At 44.1% G+C, this 18,618-nt stretch overlaps 1 protein-coding gene across 4 annotated transcripts in view; it reads left to right on the top strand.

Moving 5' to 3' along the window:
• GLI2 (GLI family zinc finger 2) overlaps positions 1-18,618 on the top strand; it is a 187,750-nt gene that overhangs the window by 115,593 nt on the left and 53,539 nt on the right. For all 4 annotated transcript variants that reach the window (XM_038142266.1, XM_038142265.1, XM_038142267.1 and 1 more), the window contains one exon: positions 6,437-6,542. In XM_038142266.1, coding sequence (XP_037998194.1) covers positions 6,437-6,542 — 106 coding nt within the window. The remainder of the gene's footprint in view (positions 1-6,436; positions 6,543-18,618) is intronic.

The following is an 18,618-nucleotide window of genomic DNA, read 5'->3' as shown; positions in this document are numbered from 1 at the left end:
AAATTCTCAGATTGGTGTCATTAGCCATTGCATAAGTACCCCTTTTTGAAGGAGGCATACGGTGTATTTTGCAAAGTAGTTAAACAACATTAAAGTCAATCTCTCAAAGCGGACTAAGAGGCAGCCACTGTAGCCTTGTGTGTCTGTTCCTACTCTTTCCCATATTGATCTGAGTGGTGGTTCTGGGAATGGCTGTCCCTGCAAAGCCCTTAATATTCTGCATGGTGGTATATGACTTCATCCAAGGAGAATCCCATGGACGCATCAGCGTGATCTGCTCTGTCATGTTTCTGTGACCCAATTTTCCCTGTTCTTTGTCTCAGACCTTCCCTGACCCCAGGCCTATTATCCCTTCCAATAATTCACCCAGACCATTATTAATGGTGCATTAACTTTGGCTGCGCTTTCAGTGAAGATGTTTTTCTTGTGCTTATTCAGTCGCTCAGCTCACTTAAACAGCTAGATCATTATTCTGGGGACGTCACACAAACACAAAAACATCTCCCTTGCCGACACCTACAGTCCTGCAGCGCTTTGCCAGAGGGGTGGCCGTCCAAATACAACAGTGAAACGCCCAGGAGGGACTATCAAAGGGAGTCAAGTAGCCACACACAGACTCAGTCGCTCGAGGCCGGGTTTGCCTCCCCTCCTTGCACACTGAGACTGTCCAGGGATGCTCAGAACTCACCAACTCTAGGAGAGCTCTGATGTGAGGAAAATCACTGCAGGAAAGCTGGGGAACAAAGCACAGGGGCTGTCTTTGCTGTTTCACAGCCCCTGTGCTTGTTGGATGCCAAGATGCATCTCTTTAAATATATTCTGTGGATGAATAAAATTGGGACGCTAAAATGTGTAACATGAAAAAAAATGCTGCCTAAGATTCTCACTTGATGCTTTGGGCTTCCCTGGGAGATTGCTTAGTGAAGAACACTTCGTGTTTGTTGTACCTTAACCTTGTTCTAGAGAGAGTAGGATTTGGACATCTGGGAGCAAATGTGGGCAACAAGAAGGGCCTTTGCCATACCTGTTGTTTAACTATTCTTTTTTTCAAAGAAGCTGGATGGACCTGGGAGGAAAAAAATAAGCAAAAGTTGGTGTAAGCTGCTGTGTCAGATCAGGTGCCATCCCACATTCCCCAGTAAGAAGATTTTGGCCTCTGACAGCACAGCTCAGTTCACCTGTGGAAGTACTGGTGAAATCTCACGAGCATCCTCTGGGACATCCCTTTCCCATTTTTTCTGTCAGTTGCTTGTGCACAGCTGCTAATGATGCTGCAGTGACAGGACGGTGTGAGTGGTGTCTGGAAAAGTTTTTGCCCGCTAACACAAATCAATCCAGTACCCCAGGGCTCTGAAGCTTTTTAGAGATAAAGTTGATAAAGCTGCAGTTTCTGCCTGTTATGATTGAGGTTCATTGGTATCCTGCTCTTGTTTGGCTGTATAGACTTGTGCAAGTTATTTTACATTAGCCTGCTTCAGCCTTTCTTGAGTTAAAAAAGAGGACTGTTTTTCAAATGCATGTTTTCTTCCCTTCCTAAAGAGAGGGGAAGCTTTGTTAGTCTTTGCAAAGGAGCTTGTGATCCCTTTATGAAAGCTGTGTCCCATGCATCATTGACTCCATAGGAAATCAAATCAAAAGGCATCTCAAGAAATTAGAATTTGTGTTTCCTCTTTTATAAGGTATTAATTTTTATGGAGTCTTTTTTGCAAATTCGTTGAGAAAAGCACGACAAGTACTGAATTATCCAGTGATATTTTACATTTTCCTCAACAAATTACTTTAACTGTTGATTGCAAAATATTTGTGCACTATTTCTGATGGCAAAGAAGCCTACTTACAGGCTGGACTGCTTGTTCCCCCAGGAGACTGTTGGACACCCATAGGAAAGCTGTATTTTTAGCCCATATGGTAGCCTGCACCATGGGGGCTTCTCAGGGTCTCTGCCCAACCAGTCTTGCTGCAGCACTGCAGTTGCAAGTGGCAACTTCTTTAAGTCCTTTCCCAAGGGCTTTCTGAATTGTTTTTGTCAAAGCAAACTGCAAATGAAACCCACTTCAGTGCCGTGGGGTCTAATTTATTTTCTTCTATTTTTTTTCTCTTTTCAGAAAACATGTGTAAGCTGAAGTATTTGGAATAGAAAAAGCTCGCTAGACCCTTCCTAATTCTCACTTTTGAGCTCAAGAAAGGTGCTGCTATGAGTGATGTCAAAACAGCTCCTTTGCTCCCTATGCAAACTCATACAGGCAGTCTTGTTTCTCTTGAAGCACAGACTTATCTGTAGAGATAATCAAAAGCCTGCATCATCCTCAAATAAGGGCTGTTTCTGATGCCTCCCTCCCTAATTCCTGGAATTTTCAGCAAACGGACATTCCCCTTTAAACCTGCATTTCTGCCTCCTATCTTTTCTCTTTGAAGCCAGAGGGTTGGCTGGCCTTTGAATAGACAAGGATGAGAGCACAGCAGTGGGAGGTCCGTGTCTTGCTCATAAACCTTGGCCAGAAAATCGGCTCCGACAAGTGGGGACAGGTAGCAGCGTCTTTCCCCTTATCAAATGGCGCGGCGGAGAAGACACATTCCTGCAGGAGCCTGGTGGGGTGGAAGGTGGGGCCTCCTGAGTGTGCCTTGTGCTCTGCTTCACCAACTTGGTGTAGAACTGTGTCATTTCTGTGCAAAACACACTGTTCTCTCATTGTCCCTGCCCCTTTGATGCTGCTTTTGATGTGTTCTTCGGCTTTCTCTTCCTTCAGCAGGAGCCAGAGAAAATGTTTATCTGTGGTTCCAGTGCTTGAGGACTTTTGGAGGTGCCATGTCATGCCTTTGCACCTCAGAGTATTGTATTGCATGGCCTGGTACGGCCCAACCTTTTCCTGGGGAAAAGCTTTCCCCAGGCCTCCTACTAAAATCTCCCTCCCTCTTGTGTAAAGCAATCATCATTAGCTCTAATTGGGCAGCTTTGGGGTTAAATCTACAAAGATTGCTTGGGTTTGGTAAATCCTCTGCCACTGCAAAGCAGATAATGCTAAACAAAAGATTGCCTTGATTAGATTAAAGTTGGCAAATTCATTGCCCTAATCATCATATTGCCCTTCCCGTGGCTATTCAGGAATACATCACCGTAACTTACTTGAAGTAATTGAATATAATTGTCTTTTTAACTCGTATGTGTAAAACATCCATCTTTGTTAACAGCGTGTGTTGCTGTCCTGCTGCCAGCTCACAGTCCTCTTCTGGAGGGGTGGGAACAAGAAGCAGAGCCAGGCTGACGTTTATGAATTGGTAGTTGATTGCCTATAAAACCATTCATTATTTCTGACCAAGCACCTGGAAGAGAATAAAAATGAACAGCACCAGCCACTGGGGCCCTTAGGCTTGGCTGGTGCTCCCAGGCAGGGAAGCAGAGGGGAAGTCATGAAGGAGAATGTTGCAAAGGGATGTCAAAAAAACCAACCCTTTCCCTTGCCCTTAGTGGCAGCAAAGCACAGGGCACTTGGTGGGGTTACAATTGGGAGTGTGAAACAGATACCCAAGGCAGAGGCATTGCTGAGCTTCCCGTGGGCAAAATAGGTTGAAAGAAATGCTAAAAAAAACCAAGAGTGTAGCGGAAAGAGGAAGTTCATGGAAATTTTTCTCCCATTAATAATCAGAGGTGTGAGGAGGGAGAAATTCTCTTCAGATGTCAATTTTATACCAACAGATAGCTATGAAAGGAGGCCAGGCAGCAAACAGCCTGTGTTTTCTGTTTCCCAGCTCTCCTGAGTGACAAGGAGAGACTCTTTTAGCACAGAAATTTCCAGTATTATCTCAGCAATCAATCATGTAGAAATGCATAGGTACAAAATAAAACATAGCTGGCCTGGTTTTTAAGATATTCAGTTTGACCTGTTTTTAGTAGTTTTATCATTATTAATAAATTAAATTGCCCTAGGGGACAGGCCAAAGGTTTAGGGCAACTCTCCACATCATTAAAACTCAGCTGTGATGGCCAATACAGTTTCAGCCCAGGTCAGCTCTCACTTTCCTGCACTCTGGGGATTAACTCAGCCCCAGACGTGTCCATTAGAGGCAGAGTGACCAAACTACTTTGGGAGGTTGCTAATCCTCAGCTATAGGGATGCCACCAGCAGCACTTTGGGTTGATCCCAGGACCACAGAAATTTTCTTGCTCCTTTTGGTTTATTTGTACAGCATAAATACGGGGTGGGCACTGCAGGAAGTCCAGCCTAGAGACTCAGGTTGGAGGAGATGTTTGTGTTGTTTGCCACTGGATGTCTGTGCAGGGACGGTTGATTTTGTGGCCATGCTTTGTATGTGATGATGTAAAAGCTCAACTCACTCTGGTCCCTACAGCAGCCGTAGGTTGTGGCGGCAGCTGTGCCCAGGGAACAGCAGTGTCCCCAGGGAGGAAGATGGCTGCTGTAGGTGTCTGCCAGCCTAGGCTGGAGTTTGAGCTGAGCATGGTTTGGGGAGACCAGAGGCTTTACTGTGCTGTATGAGCAGGGGATAGGGTGTGACAGCTAAACTCTGGTGTATTTTTGATCTGGGAAAACACAGTTTGCTTCTTAAAATGAAGACTCCCTACAAGTGTCCTTATGTAACAGATTGTCCCTAGTCAGGACAGTTAAAGGGTGAATCTTCCTCCTGCAAAAGCAAATCCTGAAGGATCCAAGATCATTCTCTCCCTGAGCTGCTTTTGGAAGAGGAGGGGAGGGGGGCAGAAGCGGGGGAGGTGGTTAACAGTTACTCTACTGTGTCCTGACATTAGGCGAGCTGCAAAAATGCTCCCAGTGTATCAGGTAGTGTGAGGTGCCAGCCCTTTGCTGGAGCACGGAGAGCAAGTCTGCTGCAGAGCCTTAAATACTTTCCACCCCGACTACCTTAGCTTAACGCCTTTCAGCAGAGTTGGCAGGAGGGTTGTTTTTGTGTAGTCTCTCACCTCTCCCAGCAGCCTGGCTGACGCGCCTGTGCCGCGCTGTGCTCAGGGATTGAGCGTTGCAATGGGAGTAGGAGCCGCAGATCCTCCTGCTGATATGCCGGGAAAGACGTATATGAGGATTACACGCAGGCTTTGCGCGACGGACCCAAGCGGAGCGCAGCCCCACCGGACAGAGTCGGCGTAGCTCTGGTGCAGCTGGAGTCACAGATGCAAAAGGCTGAATATTAAGTCTTTCGTAGAAAAAGAGTTTGGCATTTCTGAAGTTTGCTGAGCGACAGCGAGAGACTTGGCCCAAGCCTTGACACTTTGGTTTTGGATGGTGCTTCCCCAGTCTCCAGAGAGATGGTACCTGTCGCGGAGGCAAGTTACAGTGCAATACCGAGCACAGGCTGGGTTTTGAATTGATCACTTAGGAGGTTGGGTTTGTTTTATTTTTGGTGTCCAGCTAGACAGAAAGGCCAAGAAGCCAGAGAAAGAATGGTAAAACCTGCAACAATATTAAGTAATCTTTCATAAAGAACTTCTGACTATTTGTAAAGGCAGAGCAAGACCAGCCTTTTATCTTTAGGCTGGTCGCTGCCGAAAATGTAGAAAGGGGCATCTTTACAGATGCGCGGAGCCCGGTCAGAGGGTGGTTGTACGGGATCGCTATTGCGGTTGTGCGGTATCGCTATCGAGGCTCTGCTAATTCTATTTTTTTATCTTCTGTAATTTTTAGCAGGAAAGACCCAGGCGGCCCGGCAGTATTGTTGGGGGTGGTGAGGAGAAATAACCTGATGAATTTTCCATCAGCTCAACTCACTCAAATATTCTCGCCGTTAACTTTTGGGGTCAATAATAAATATTAAAACCTGTAGATTTAATAAGTCAATGTAGGTGTTCGCTGCCTTTTGAGACCACTTTATCTTTCCATCAAAGATGAAACAAGCTTCTCAAATGAATAAAAAATAGGGCCTCAAGTGATTACAAGTGAGAGCAATTTGAGCTCCTCTCTCAGAACCTGGCAGTAGGCACTTCTGAGCCTCTTCTGACTGCCTAGACATTCTGCTTTAGCGCTGCTCTTGCTGTTATATTTTTAGGTAAATATTTCCAACTTGTGTGTACAGACCTTCAGGAACAGTGTTTGCTGCCACTCCAGGCTTGAGGGACGATGCAGGTCTGGATCCCACCAGGCTCTGTTGAGTCTGATTTGCGTTGCAAGTCTAGTTTTCCTTGGTGCTTGCTATAATCTCCTCAAGTTCAAAGAGCGCTTAGCTGCTTGTCTTTGTCAAAAACCCTGTTGGAGATCTTTTATGTCGAAGATGTAGGATTTTTCCGCATGACTTTGATTATTTATTCATTCCACTTCTCTGGTGTATGATAGCGCTGATATCATGAAGACCCCTTGTCTTGCACTGCTCTTGCTCTGAAATTCATGGAGATTTAGTGCCTTTGAAATTGTTTTAAAAGGGAAGGAAAAGTTTTTGAAGTCCCTTTTTTTTTTTCTTCTATTCCCCATAACAGTGCCGCAGCACATTTTTCCGGCCTTCCACGCTCCTTTGCCAATTGACATGCGCCACCAGGAAGGACGATACCATTATGAACCTCACTCTATCCACGCTATCCACGGGTAAGTCTTACACCTCCACTCCCGTGCCTCGCTAAAATGTCAGCCACCTGTAGTATTCCAAATCCCACTACTAAAGTCCCTGCCCTTCTGGCAAGCTGGCCCTACTGGCCACCCTCCACCTCATTGTCCCTATCCAGTGACAATACTGACCTGCCTGGCAGGAGGGCTTTACAGCTCTGTTAAGCCTACAGAAGTGCCCTATAGCAGCAGGATGGGAATATAGGGCTTCTTTGTCCTTATTCAGCTCAGGTCCCGGGAACAGGCTTGACTTATGTTTTTGCTCCTGCCGTGTTTCTCACATTGTGCCTTGCCTGGGTCATTTCTGTCACCATCTTGGCAAAGACCCAGCACTGCTCCCTCTCTTTGTAGACCTTGTGTACCATTCCTCCCTGCCGGCCAGTTGTGGGGATGGTGGCAAAAGGCTGCCAGGAATGCCGTAATTCAGTTTGATTTCACTGGACAACAGCCTGAATGGACTGGTAGCATTTTGTAAAAGCAGTAATAAGTCAGGTACTCATGGGGGTGCCCATGTCCACCCTGGAGGGGTAAGACTCTGGGTTTTGGTGGTGACTTTCTCATGAAAGCCTCCTCTCTCTGAGGCAGGTGATGGGCAGTGAGCACAGAGACTGGTCAGGGGCTACACCCTGAGAGGGGGGGTTGTGATTAATCTCCTTATCCAGGATATGACAGCTCAATGGTTCTTGATGACTTGAAGGAGATGTTTACAGAGAGATCTGTTTTCACCTCCTGTAAGCTTTGATCAGGGCAAGGAAAATGGAGCCAGCAGGGATGTGAGCAGAGATTCTAGTGATGGTGAGGCTGGAAGTGTTTCTGCTAGTCCCTGACATGCACCTTTCCCATGAGAGGTGAGGAGCAGTGTGATGTGGTTGGCAGTCCCACGGCCATCCCAAAATCCTTCAACCCGTAGCTGCAACACAGGGCTCAGACATCGGTTGAGGAACAGGTCCCAGAGCACTGGGTGTAGGGGAACCACTGAGGGCCAGAATCATTTTGCAAAAACAAGGAAAGAACATCTAGGGCTCATCACTTAAAAAACTCTCATTAGATCCCCTGGAGTCCTGTTGCAACTTTGCTGTTTGGCCAGGGACTGTGCTCACTCAGCTTTGCAGGGGCTGTTGGTGGAGCTGTGCTGCTTCTGGATAGGTGTGAGCAGGGGAACAGACCCTGGGAAGCAAGTAATGCAGACAGCAGCAACCAAATCTGAGGAGCCCCACAGCTTCCACAGCTTTATTCTGCTTCCAAAATATTGGAAGAAATAAATGATAGGGCATTGCCCGGATCCTACCAGAAGACAAGTCATTGTCTTTTGGGCTGTCAATTTGACTGGATGTTTAAAGGGGCAGAGCAGCTTCTTCCATGCTGTGTGCAAAGGGGAAATGACAAAGCAGGTGGCTAAGGTGGGAACTGCGGGGGGGGGGGCGGATTTGGGAGGCTGCATGAAATAGTTCTGGTCTTTCATGCAAAAGTTGTAGAAAAAAAGACAGAATAATAACTTGCTGGGAGATAGTTAATAAGCCAGAGCTCTGCCTAATAAAGTACACACGGAAGAGGGAGATATTCAAAACAGTGGTTAGAAGAGAGGCTGGCAGATGTTCTGATGGTTGTCACAGGTTATTTGTGTGCCCCACTCGGTGCTCCCCTTCAATCCTCACGAGGATGTCTGGGGGCACTGCATATACCCTGGGGCTCCACAGCAGTTTCTGTGGTGGGGTCATGAGGCAAAGTCTTCTACAAAATGCAACTGAGAGCTTGCCACTGATGACACATACCTATGAATCATATCCCCCGTAACCCCAGTATTTTTTCATATTGGCTTTGTCCACCTGATCGACCCTGGCCAAGTGTACAGCCCTGGCAGATCAGGTTTCAGTTCATCTGCACCAATATTAATAATCTACTGTGTTAGCAGTTACTACATGTGTCTATCAGTGGACCACACATGTCCTGGTTAGTATTTGGGTAGAGTTGTTGGCAAAAACCTGTTGCATTTGTTCTTTGGGATTCATCTCCTTCCCAGCAGCTCCTCTCACAAAACTAACTTGCAAGGTATGGGAGAGAAAATTTGGCTGTGGGTCTTAAAGAGAAAACATACTCCTCTTGGAAGCTACCTGGGCACTGCACTGAAAGGTGCCTTTGTGGCCAGAGAAGCTCCAAGCTGATCAGCCAAGTGCTTCTTGGCTGTGACCGTGTTTTAGGGTCGAGGGAATGCCACTTCTTTGGCTGTTTGTCAAAAAGTACCCTGCGCTGTAGCACAACCATATTGGGAAAATTCTCTGCAGCTGTGGTCTCAATCCTTTTTCCTCTTCAGATTTTATCTGCCAATATCCTAAAATCATGTCTTGCCCTTTACTCCTCTTATTTTTTTATTCTACATCTCTTTTGTCTTTCTTCTTTCTCCTCCAGTCTCTGCTCTGGAGGCCACAGTGTAGCGCTCACCCTCCTCGTTGGAGGATGTCCAGTGTGAAATCATCCAAACATGGTGGTAGACCTGGGCTAGAACATACTTGGTGGTTGCATGGCTCTTGTCCAATACACTGGACAGTTTATGCCACCAGCCCATTTGGCCTGTGGTCCTGTGAAATCAAACTGAATTACGGCACTCCTGGCAGCCTTGTTCAACACTCTGTGGACACTGATGAGCTTCTAGAAGTTTGTACTCTGTCCTCGTTGGGCAGAAATCAATCCTCCTTGTTTCAAAAGTAAACGACCCATAAAAAAACCCCAAGGGCATATGCATATTCTCACTCTAGAAAATTATGGCAAATGTTTGGAAGAAAAATTACGTCACTGAGTTTTGGCTTTATGATTAATGTGATGGGTGCCTGACAGAGAGCCCCCAATTCATCAAGTCTATATTCTACTTGTCTGCTGTCTTGACAGTACCAAATTTGTCTAATTATGTGAACGTTGCACGGCAAATTAAGTGCGGTCTCATTTGTTGCTAACTATGGGGTCTTATTATCTGCCTGCTGTATTATGTCAAAGGTTTGTTTCCTGATTGCTCGATGTGACCTGGCAGTGCATTCCCCTTCATCACTGTTTGCATTTGGCCTAATGAGAACATACGTTATTTTATCTCAACTGGAGAGAACTCATCTGCAAGGCTCTCTTGAGCAGAACCACCTGTGGGACCCTTTGCTTGGGAACACAGATGGGAATGTGAAAAACTTGAGTAAAAAAGGACCCCCATGCCAACATGGGCCTGAAAGACTTGCTGCGTTTCTCCTCAGTATTGTCATTCCTGGTGTCTCAGTGATTTTCTTGTTAAGCAGCATGACAAATAATTTTCAGGACTTGAGTCTTCTTCTCAAACACTGAGGATTTATTATATATGTCCAGAAGCAGATTATGTTGGGGTTTTCTTGAAGTCTACTTTTCGAGATTGTTTTGATGTTTCTCCAGTCATTAGGACAACCTACTTTTCTGCACAACCGCTGTTGGTTTTACTTGTTTGGTGGCGAAATTTTTGGACATCTTTAATATTTGGACTTTTTTTCTTGGCATTAAAAATAATTTGATAGAATTGTGGTGCTTGCTTGGCTTGTCTAGAAAAGTAAAATATCTCATTCAGATGATTTTCCTGGATTGCAATGATGGTGTGCCTGTGGTAATATGCAGGATAGAGGGAGAGGCAGGATTGGAGTCCAGTCGACACCGTAAAGAATGCAATGCAGAATGGAGTGAGACTGAATATGGGATGAAATATATTCCAGGAATGTAGAACTAGAGCAGAATGAATAGAAGAAATTGTATTTGTGAATAAAAATGGTATAAGCCAACATTTCCACTACATAACATTCATTTAACAATAAGTAATACTACAATACTCAAAGGCTAAGAAAAGACAGAAAAATAAATTTGGAGGTTCTGCATTATTCTGGAGATACAGGATAAAATTACAGAGCTGCATACTCTTTTTTCCCCTGTGATCTTCTCTTCCAGAGCACAGGGATGGCCCAGGCTCTGTGGCAGAGCAGTGGTGGGTCTTACATGCATTTTCTGCATGCAGCTTTTATTGATTTGTCAGAATTTCACTGTTTGCTGCTGGTTATAGGTCAGCATTATTTGAGCAAAAATCATCAGCCAGGTGTGTGCAGGCTCAAAGCTGAACCTGAGAAATTCACTTCCTAAGTTAGTACAGGTCCTTTTCTAACAAAAAGGGTATTTTGTATTTTAGTGAACTTCTTCACAAAAACCTAATCCACTGGGGCCTAGTCTCTGCTTTAAGCTAAGGGCACAGCATCAGCTTGCAAGACCAAGCCCTTGACTCCAGAGGAAAGTTGCTGGCAGATATGGGAGGTGATTACATACTTACCTGTTTTTTATTATTATTATTTTTTAAATCATAACAAAAATAACTAAAAACTCCTTAGCTCAGCTTAAAAGTCCCTGCCAATGCAAGAGCCTTTAGGGCTAACCCTAGTAAACAGCATGCCTAGGCTTGACTCAGCAAGAAGCTTTTTAACAGTAGCTCCTAAACTGTGGTTAAAACCCATCAGGCATTATGCACTGTAAAAAACAAAAGCAGTCTTGTTTTTCTACCAACATCCTGGAGGTGTTTTAGGATGCAGTTCTGACATTATTTATTAACAAAATGTTGTTGTTGCTCTTCTGTCCAGATTTAAAAATAGTAAAAAATACCCCAAACCCTGAGCTGATAATCACAAATTCTATGGTTTTCATTAGGACTGAATTGTCCCAAAGACCTAAACATAGAGATTACCCCATCTCCATGATAATGTGGAGTTGCCCTTATTTTCCCTCTGGTAGGATTTTTATCTCATTTAATCAAGGATATTCCTCCATTTCCCTGAAATCTTAATATATTATTACAGATTTTTCCTGATATCCAGCCTACACTTTTTTATTTATCTGATTTTGTTACCCCTCCCTGTTGAAGTTTGTTTCCTTTTTACTGTGTTAAAAATTACAGAATACTTTTTCAGGACCAGTTAAAATGTTCCTGAGCTGTTTATGCAGGGTGATTCACAGGCAGAGGAGTTGACTGTTAAACTTTTCATCATAAAAAGACTGTGTCTCAAGTGTTTACAAATATGCCAAATTTAATGTCAAACCCAAGATTTTCCATGTTTAATATCTGTTCCAGTCTGGTTCTCTCTTTCCTTTGTTGTTTTTTGTGAGATTCAGCCAAGGAAGGCCAAGTGGGGTTAAGGGAAAATATGTTGTTTAGCCATACAAAAAATAATCATCATCATCTTATAACTGCTTTTAGAAACACCAGTGTCTCTTGGTTTAGAGCTGGAATTTGTTATTGTCACAGATGTGCCTTTTGCTGTTCCCATTCTACAAAAACACACACAAAGTCCCATCAATTTTGCCAGATAGGAATCCTTTGAAAGGTCTTGTTTCCAATACACGCATTGAAGGGGTGTCAGAGTTTTGCAGTGAAATTTTCCAACTGCCCTGCAGCCCTGACCACACTTCAGCTGAACCTTGCCAGGGCTCACCTGATGTTGCTCCCCATTCCCTGCTGAGGCCTCTCTGCCATCCCTTCCATCCAGGGGAATTCCTGACTCCATGGAGGAGAGGAGCTGTTTGCAGCATGTGCTCTGGAAGCTGCCTTTGTGCACTATGAGGCGTGCATAGAGTGCCTTTGGTTACCCTCCGTGGGGCACCGCTGCCCCGGGGCTGCAGCTGAGACCCCGTCACGCTGAGGTTCAGGATGGGACCCCTGGTGATGGTCATTCCTGCAGCAAGGATGCCTCTCGGCTGAGCCACAGAACGTACATACCAATAAAACCTGTGTGTTTTCATATTTACTTTGCTACTGGAGTAGAAAATCTTTGGCAGGTCATGATTGATGGTACTGTGCTGCTTAGGAGACAGAGCGAGCTCCCTCCGGAGTCAAAGCAAACAGCTGCTCAGAGCAGCCTTCTTATGTGTTTTGCAAAGTTTTACGACTTTCACCAAATAGATACATTGCTCATTTGGAAAACAGGTTTGGGGGCTCCCACATCCAATTTCTTCTGTCCCCTTCTTTCCCACATGCTTCTTTTATTTATTTAAGAAAATCAGAATGTGTAAGTTTTCAATGGTTTGCAGGGGCTGGTCCCCTCCAGAAGGCTGGTTCAAACCTCTCCCTGATCTGTAATTAGCAAGAGTTTGTTGCTTTGAGGTGGCTCTTTGGTAACCTACAAGAGGTGATTTGGGGGACTGTCAGTTCCAAGATTAATACTTGATGGTCACTTGATTGCCATCTCCAGGAGACCACAGATGAAATACTAGGCTTTGGCTGTCATGTTCTAGGAGCTCAAAAAATTACTTTAATTCTATCTGTGATTTATTTTCCTCATCTCTAAAATGCTGTCAGACTAATACTCATCCTTTTGGTATCTTGAGAGCTAAGAAAAATATTCCTTTCGCTTCCAAGATTGGTCTTGTAGCCATTTTCAGGCACCGGGGAAGTGATACACAGCGCTACCTGCCTGTGCAGAAACTGAGAAGCTACATGCCTAACATCTGGCCTCAGTGGGAGGACAGGCTGATCAGGTCTTTGGAGAATGGGGAAGGCGTAATCCAAAACACTGATCAGGGCTAGTATGTTTCTGGAGGAGTTTCCTGTCTCATAAACTATTCTGCAAAAAAAAACCAAACCAAAAGGCAAACAGACAAACAAACAAACAAAACCAAAACCAAACCAACAAAATACAAACTCCCACAGCTTTCTCTTTTGAATATTTTTAAAGATTCAAAGAATATTCCATTCAAGAATATTCCATTATGAGAGAGATTTACACATCGGTGCTGTTCTTTAAATTCAGGATAGTTTTGTCATGTGCGTTTAGTTAAATAGCCTTCAGAGTACTTTGAGTAACTGAAACCTGAAGTCCAGAGGGACCTGAGAGGGAGTGGTTTCAGACTCACTAAACTATGCAGTGAAATGCAGATTTGGCTTGGAAATGTGTGGGCTGGATCTCCAGCTGCTGAATGCTGTGACATCGGGCTGGAGTGAGGGGCCTGGGTGAGCTCAGATGGAGCCGTGCCCATTCACACTTAGTGAAGATCAGGGCCACCGAGTTGCTGGTGCTGTGAAAAACTGTACCTTTAATTTAGCCTGATCACCACCAGAAGTTTAAAAATGGCTAAGAGGTTTTAGTACTGAGAACAAAAGCATGATCTCTGAGGTCTTTTATGTAAACCTCCGGCATGTGTTCATTTAATATGATGTCACTCTGTAATCCACCATTGCTTTTAAATGTCATTCGCAGAGCTTCATGTCAGCAAGTCTTAAGTGATAATCCCTTTGCTTACCTCACTTTATAGTAGATTAAAAGTGACTTCATGCTTCCACCTTATCCACTGCTAAGCTTGTGCTTTAGGAAAAAAAATTATTTGAACTTTCTTTTCCTGCTGCTTTCTAAAGAGTTTCTAAACAGAGGGTGCATGTCTTTCAGAAGCTATCTCAATAGGATTGCCCATTCTCCACTGCTTTCAGCATCTGTGAAAATGGATAAATGTTCAGTGCCAACTTCCTGCCCTTTTAAACTCCAGTGTTCTGAATTTGTTTCTCAAGTTTTCTCTCAGCTAAATGGGGAGCACTGCCCTTCCTGGCCTCTTCTTTTTCTTAATCCGAAATAAATCACCTCTCTAGATGGTATTTCACCTCTCACCAGCTTCTTGCAGTCATAAAGACAAGAGATGGTGAGACTTGTTGCAGTGTTCTGCTCCTCTGTAGCACTTTCTCTTGTGAAAGGGTCTGTGGGTTCCCCCTTGTATCTCCTGGTCTTGTATCTCCAGGTTGAATTTTTACTCTATCCTGTAGCAAATCCTTTCTCAGGATATAAAGCTCTCCATGTAGTTCACCTTTCTGGTCCACCATCCTTTTTTTCTCTCCCTGAATTTCACCCTCCTGCTGTTAGCACACCTCCTTCTGTAACACGTCCCTCCAGATATTTGCTGCATGTTGTCATATCCTCCTCCCTGCTCTAATGAACTGGCCAGGCTGCAGCCTGCAGCATATAGTCAAATATCAATCCACTCAGCCTCCTCATTTTCACTGTGTTTCTCTGAAATCCTTCCAGTGTGTGAGAAGATAAATGGACAAAATGCATCCATCCCATTGGCTTGTGGAATGAAGCCTGCGGCACATCACTTTTCAGGTGCTGGTTAATCTGGATTCCCAGCTACCAGTGGCCATGGGGAGCAAATTACACAGGGTGCTGAGAGATAAAAACTAATGGCAGGAATGCTGGCTTATGATGTTGGCTGGAAGAAAAATGTAGGATTTTTAATGTCCATACAGAGCGGAAATTTTCAAATCTCATCCAAAAGTTCCCCCCACGCAGCAAAGAGCAGAGAAGTCAATTTACCCTGGATGGATGAAGGACTGAGTCAATTCTGCTGGGATTAGAACATGTGGTTCGAGGGATCCTAGGTATTTTGGGTCTGATTCTTGGACCACCCAGATGACTGGGGGGAAACTTAAAAGAAAAATACCAATGTGAAAAGGACCCTATTTGGCAGAACTGTAGATCTGGATACCCTGCATGCAGCTGACACCTTGCAGACACATCTGCACAAACCAAAGAGACTGCAGAACTGGGTGCTGTTACTCTGGCAAATCTCAGACTTGCACATCACTCCCGTGGGAGTGCGTGTGTTTTAGCGGGCTTTCTAGAGCCCTGGCTCTGACACTAAACCACATAAGTATGTTTTTCTTCTGTGTGCCAGACCATTTTGAGAATTTGTGATTTTACACAATTTTCTGCCTTGGAGACTCTTGATTGCTGTTCTTTTATGTTTCACCATTGATATTAAATAGACAGCTAACAGCTAAAATTTAGAGCATTTCTCAAGGGTCAAACTTTTAAAAGTGCCTGTGTTATTTCAGATCATAAATCCCAGTGTGCTGTGTCTGGCTAACAGCCTTTGAAAGTGGGTGTTGTGGGTTTCAAAATAGTGTTGACTCTTAGGTCTGGCTTGTCAAGTGCTAGTAATGCAAAGGCTCAATGGGTTTTTCAAACAAGCTGAATCCTATTTAAGGTCAAACTACTCCAACCTCTGTTGAAAATCAGGATGCTAAAGCCATCTCTAGTAAAGGAGTTAAGTACCTAAAAATTCATAAAGTGGCTGGAGTGGAGTTAAGAAACACAGACATGTTAATGAGGTGGCTTGTGCATACTTGGAGCCCAGTGTGCATGCCCAGGCCGTGCAGCTCCCTCAGCATCAGTGGGGATGTTTTCTGCCCTGTCTCCTCTCTGTTGCAGAAGCATGCACATGGCAAATCTCATGGGAGGATGTGCTATGGAAAAAAACTTATTCAAGGTTTAGATGATATCAATTGGCCAGGCTCCACTTCAAGAGCAAGTTTACTACCTTTCCTGCTCTCACTTCATTGGCGTATGTGGGGCTGGGTTTTGATATAATTGATCATGGTAGCTGATAGTGAACCAGGAGAATGTGAGCCTTTTGATGATTTTTTTTAAGCAGATGCTTGTCAGAGGAGAGGCCTTGGAGCATGGTAGGAGCTGTCCTTTTTCACCTCCTGGGCCGTAGAAGGACCTGTACTGTGGTTTCCCTGCTGCTGAGCTCATGCTGTTAGAATAAATGTGAGAATTAGGCTCCACCCCTGCCTCCTGCCCTTTCTCTGGCTGCAGTGGTGTGCCAGTGTTTCTTTGGCACAGGTGGAGCCTCCTCACAGCAGGGGTATTTCTTCCTGCGCAGCTCATTTTATCTCTCTCTTACACCTCTCCCTACTTTGCACTCATGAGCCAAAGTCACTTATAACAGCACCTGGGTACAGCCAGGCAAGACTGAAAAAATATGTTGGGGCTGTATAAAATGCAGTCACATTCAGCTTTTTGAGTTTAAGTCTCTCAGGGAAATAAATGTACATTCTTAAATCCAGTAAGGACCTTAGATATATTTTCCTTTTGATCCTGGGAAAGCATCCTATAAAATATTTTGTCTTATTCCTTCTCTTGCCCCTTCAAAAAAGACTTTCCTAGCTTGGTTATGGAGCTACTTACATGGCTTTTGATTTGCAAACCAGCTGCTGGACATGGTACCTGCTGATTGAATGCTTCATCTGAAAGCCTCTTAAGATCCCACAGAGTAACCACACATCCCAAAGTACCACTGGTAGAGGAAGTCTACCAGAGTGTGGTTAATGCATTAAAAGTAGGAAAGTTTCAAGCTTACAGCTGCATTAGGGTGATGTTCTTACATGCATGTACTTGAAGGCTGTTTGTCTTCACTGTGAGATAAAACGCTTGATTTCATAGGCTGTCTTTCATTCTCACTCAAGTGAAGTATGATATTTTACAAGAGAAAACTGCATTGTAGATGACAGAAGGCAGAGTGCAGAATGATAGGGAGGTGAAGGAATTAATGCATTCAGTCATCAAATCAGTAAATTAAAGGAAGATCAATCTAATGAGGACTAGCAAGGAGGAGAAGATTTGTAGAAGATACTTGAAAAATATCTTCTTGAAAAGTATCATCTAAAAGATGAGTTGGTAATGCAGAGGGTCACACAGAAAGTGTTCTGGGATAAAGAACTGTTTTTAAGCCTCTTCCCATTCAGGAAAATGTGTGAGTGTATGCTTAATTAGAAATGCCTGTTTAGGTCTGTTGACTTCAGAAAAAATTTAATGAATGTTCGCATGCTGTCCTGAGGAGAGTGCTCTTCTGAAGATATCACAGAATAGAAATGTTTACTAAATCCTACTTGTGTATTTGTGCTCTAAAATTAGTTCATATTAGTAATTTTTCTTGTGTCGATATGGACTTGGCTGTTGACTTCAGACCTCTTATGGCAGTGGATCATCTGCTGGTATTCTCATTAAAGACTTCAGTCATGATTCTTTAGATGATTTTTGCAAAGTATAAGTCCAGGTTTAATGAAGAGGGACTCTAGAGCTGTGGTGGTTACTTCCACACAGCGTTGCTGTGACTCCAGCATCATCACAGAGGTCCCAGAAGTGGTGTCAAACAGGCCAGTTTTGAGGAGTCTAGCCATGTTACCGTGCAGACAAAATATCCCAGTGTCAGCTTCCTATGATGACCAAATTTTCAAGGAATTACCAGTGTTTGAGGTGCTGCTTTGAATAACTGATAACCACTCAGGTCAGACTGTGTTGGTGCTGTTGGTTTGAAAAGACTCTCAAGGAGTCAATGACATTTTCAGTTCTCTGGCCTCTGAAATGAAGCCTTTGCTGCTGTTTTACCCTGATTACAAGGCACACATTTTGTGATGACATCTTTTGGGGATCAAGGTACAGCATGAGAGTTGGTATATTATAGGCATCAGGTCAGGGTGAATAATTCTATTTTCTATAGACCAGCTAGAAGGATTTTGTAGTTGGTTCCCAGGAGAGAAATCATACAGAAGTGATTTCTATTTTTCTCTTTTTTCCTAGTCCTCCAGCCCAACTGATTCTCTGCAAGAAGTATTGCTAGGAACTGATGGACAGTGAAGTATCTGCAAAGTTACAACCTGTTTGTATATTGTGTCCAATAGAAGTCTCTAAACAGAGAAATAGTCATATGAAACAAGTGTCAACAGAGTCCAAACCACTTTATTCACTTGACAAAATAGTAGACTTCCAAAGTCAAAGATTTCTAGCCATCTTTGGAAAAGAAAGTGTACACAAACACGTAACCCAACCACTTTTCAGGCTAGGTCAGAGAAATTCAAACCCTCACCCAGGACATGAGATGACCAGAATGTAAGAGACTAAAATGGAATTGAGCCAGCTTAGATATTTTAGAAGTCATGTGTTTTAAGGGTTCCAGAGGATCTTTACAAAGGGCAAATACACTGGACTTGTGGGCTTTAGTGGATAGCAATGCAAACCACTTCATATTCCTCACCAGAGCATCATCTTGTGGCCTTGCCTAGTGAGTCGGAGGGAAAGGCATTCTCCCACCAACACCACTTCCTCCATGCCCTGGGATTGTCTGCTCAAGGCTTGGCTAGGTCTTGACCTCTCTTGGCATGCGAGATCTAAACCTGGTATGACTCCAGACTTCCCTCAGCCGCGTCTGGTTTGAATCCTGTCAGTGCCTGGATGAGTGTTACCACAAGAATAAG

This window comes from Motacilla alba, chromosome 7 (genome assembly GCF_015832195.1).
Source record: "Motacilla alba alba isolate MOTALB_02 chromosome 7, Motacilla_alba_V1.0_pri, whole genome shotgun sequence".
Taxonomy (NCBI): domain Eukaryota; kingdom Metazoa; phylum Chordata; class Aves; order Passeriformes; family Motacillidae; genus Motacilla; species Motacilla alba.
Note: the sequence above shows the minus strand (reverse complement) of the source record. Positions and strands in the feature narration are given on the sequence as shown.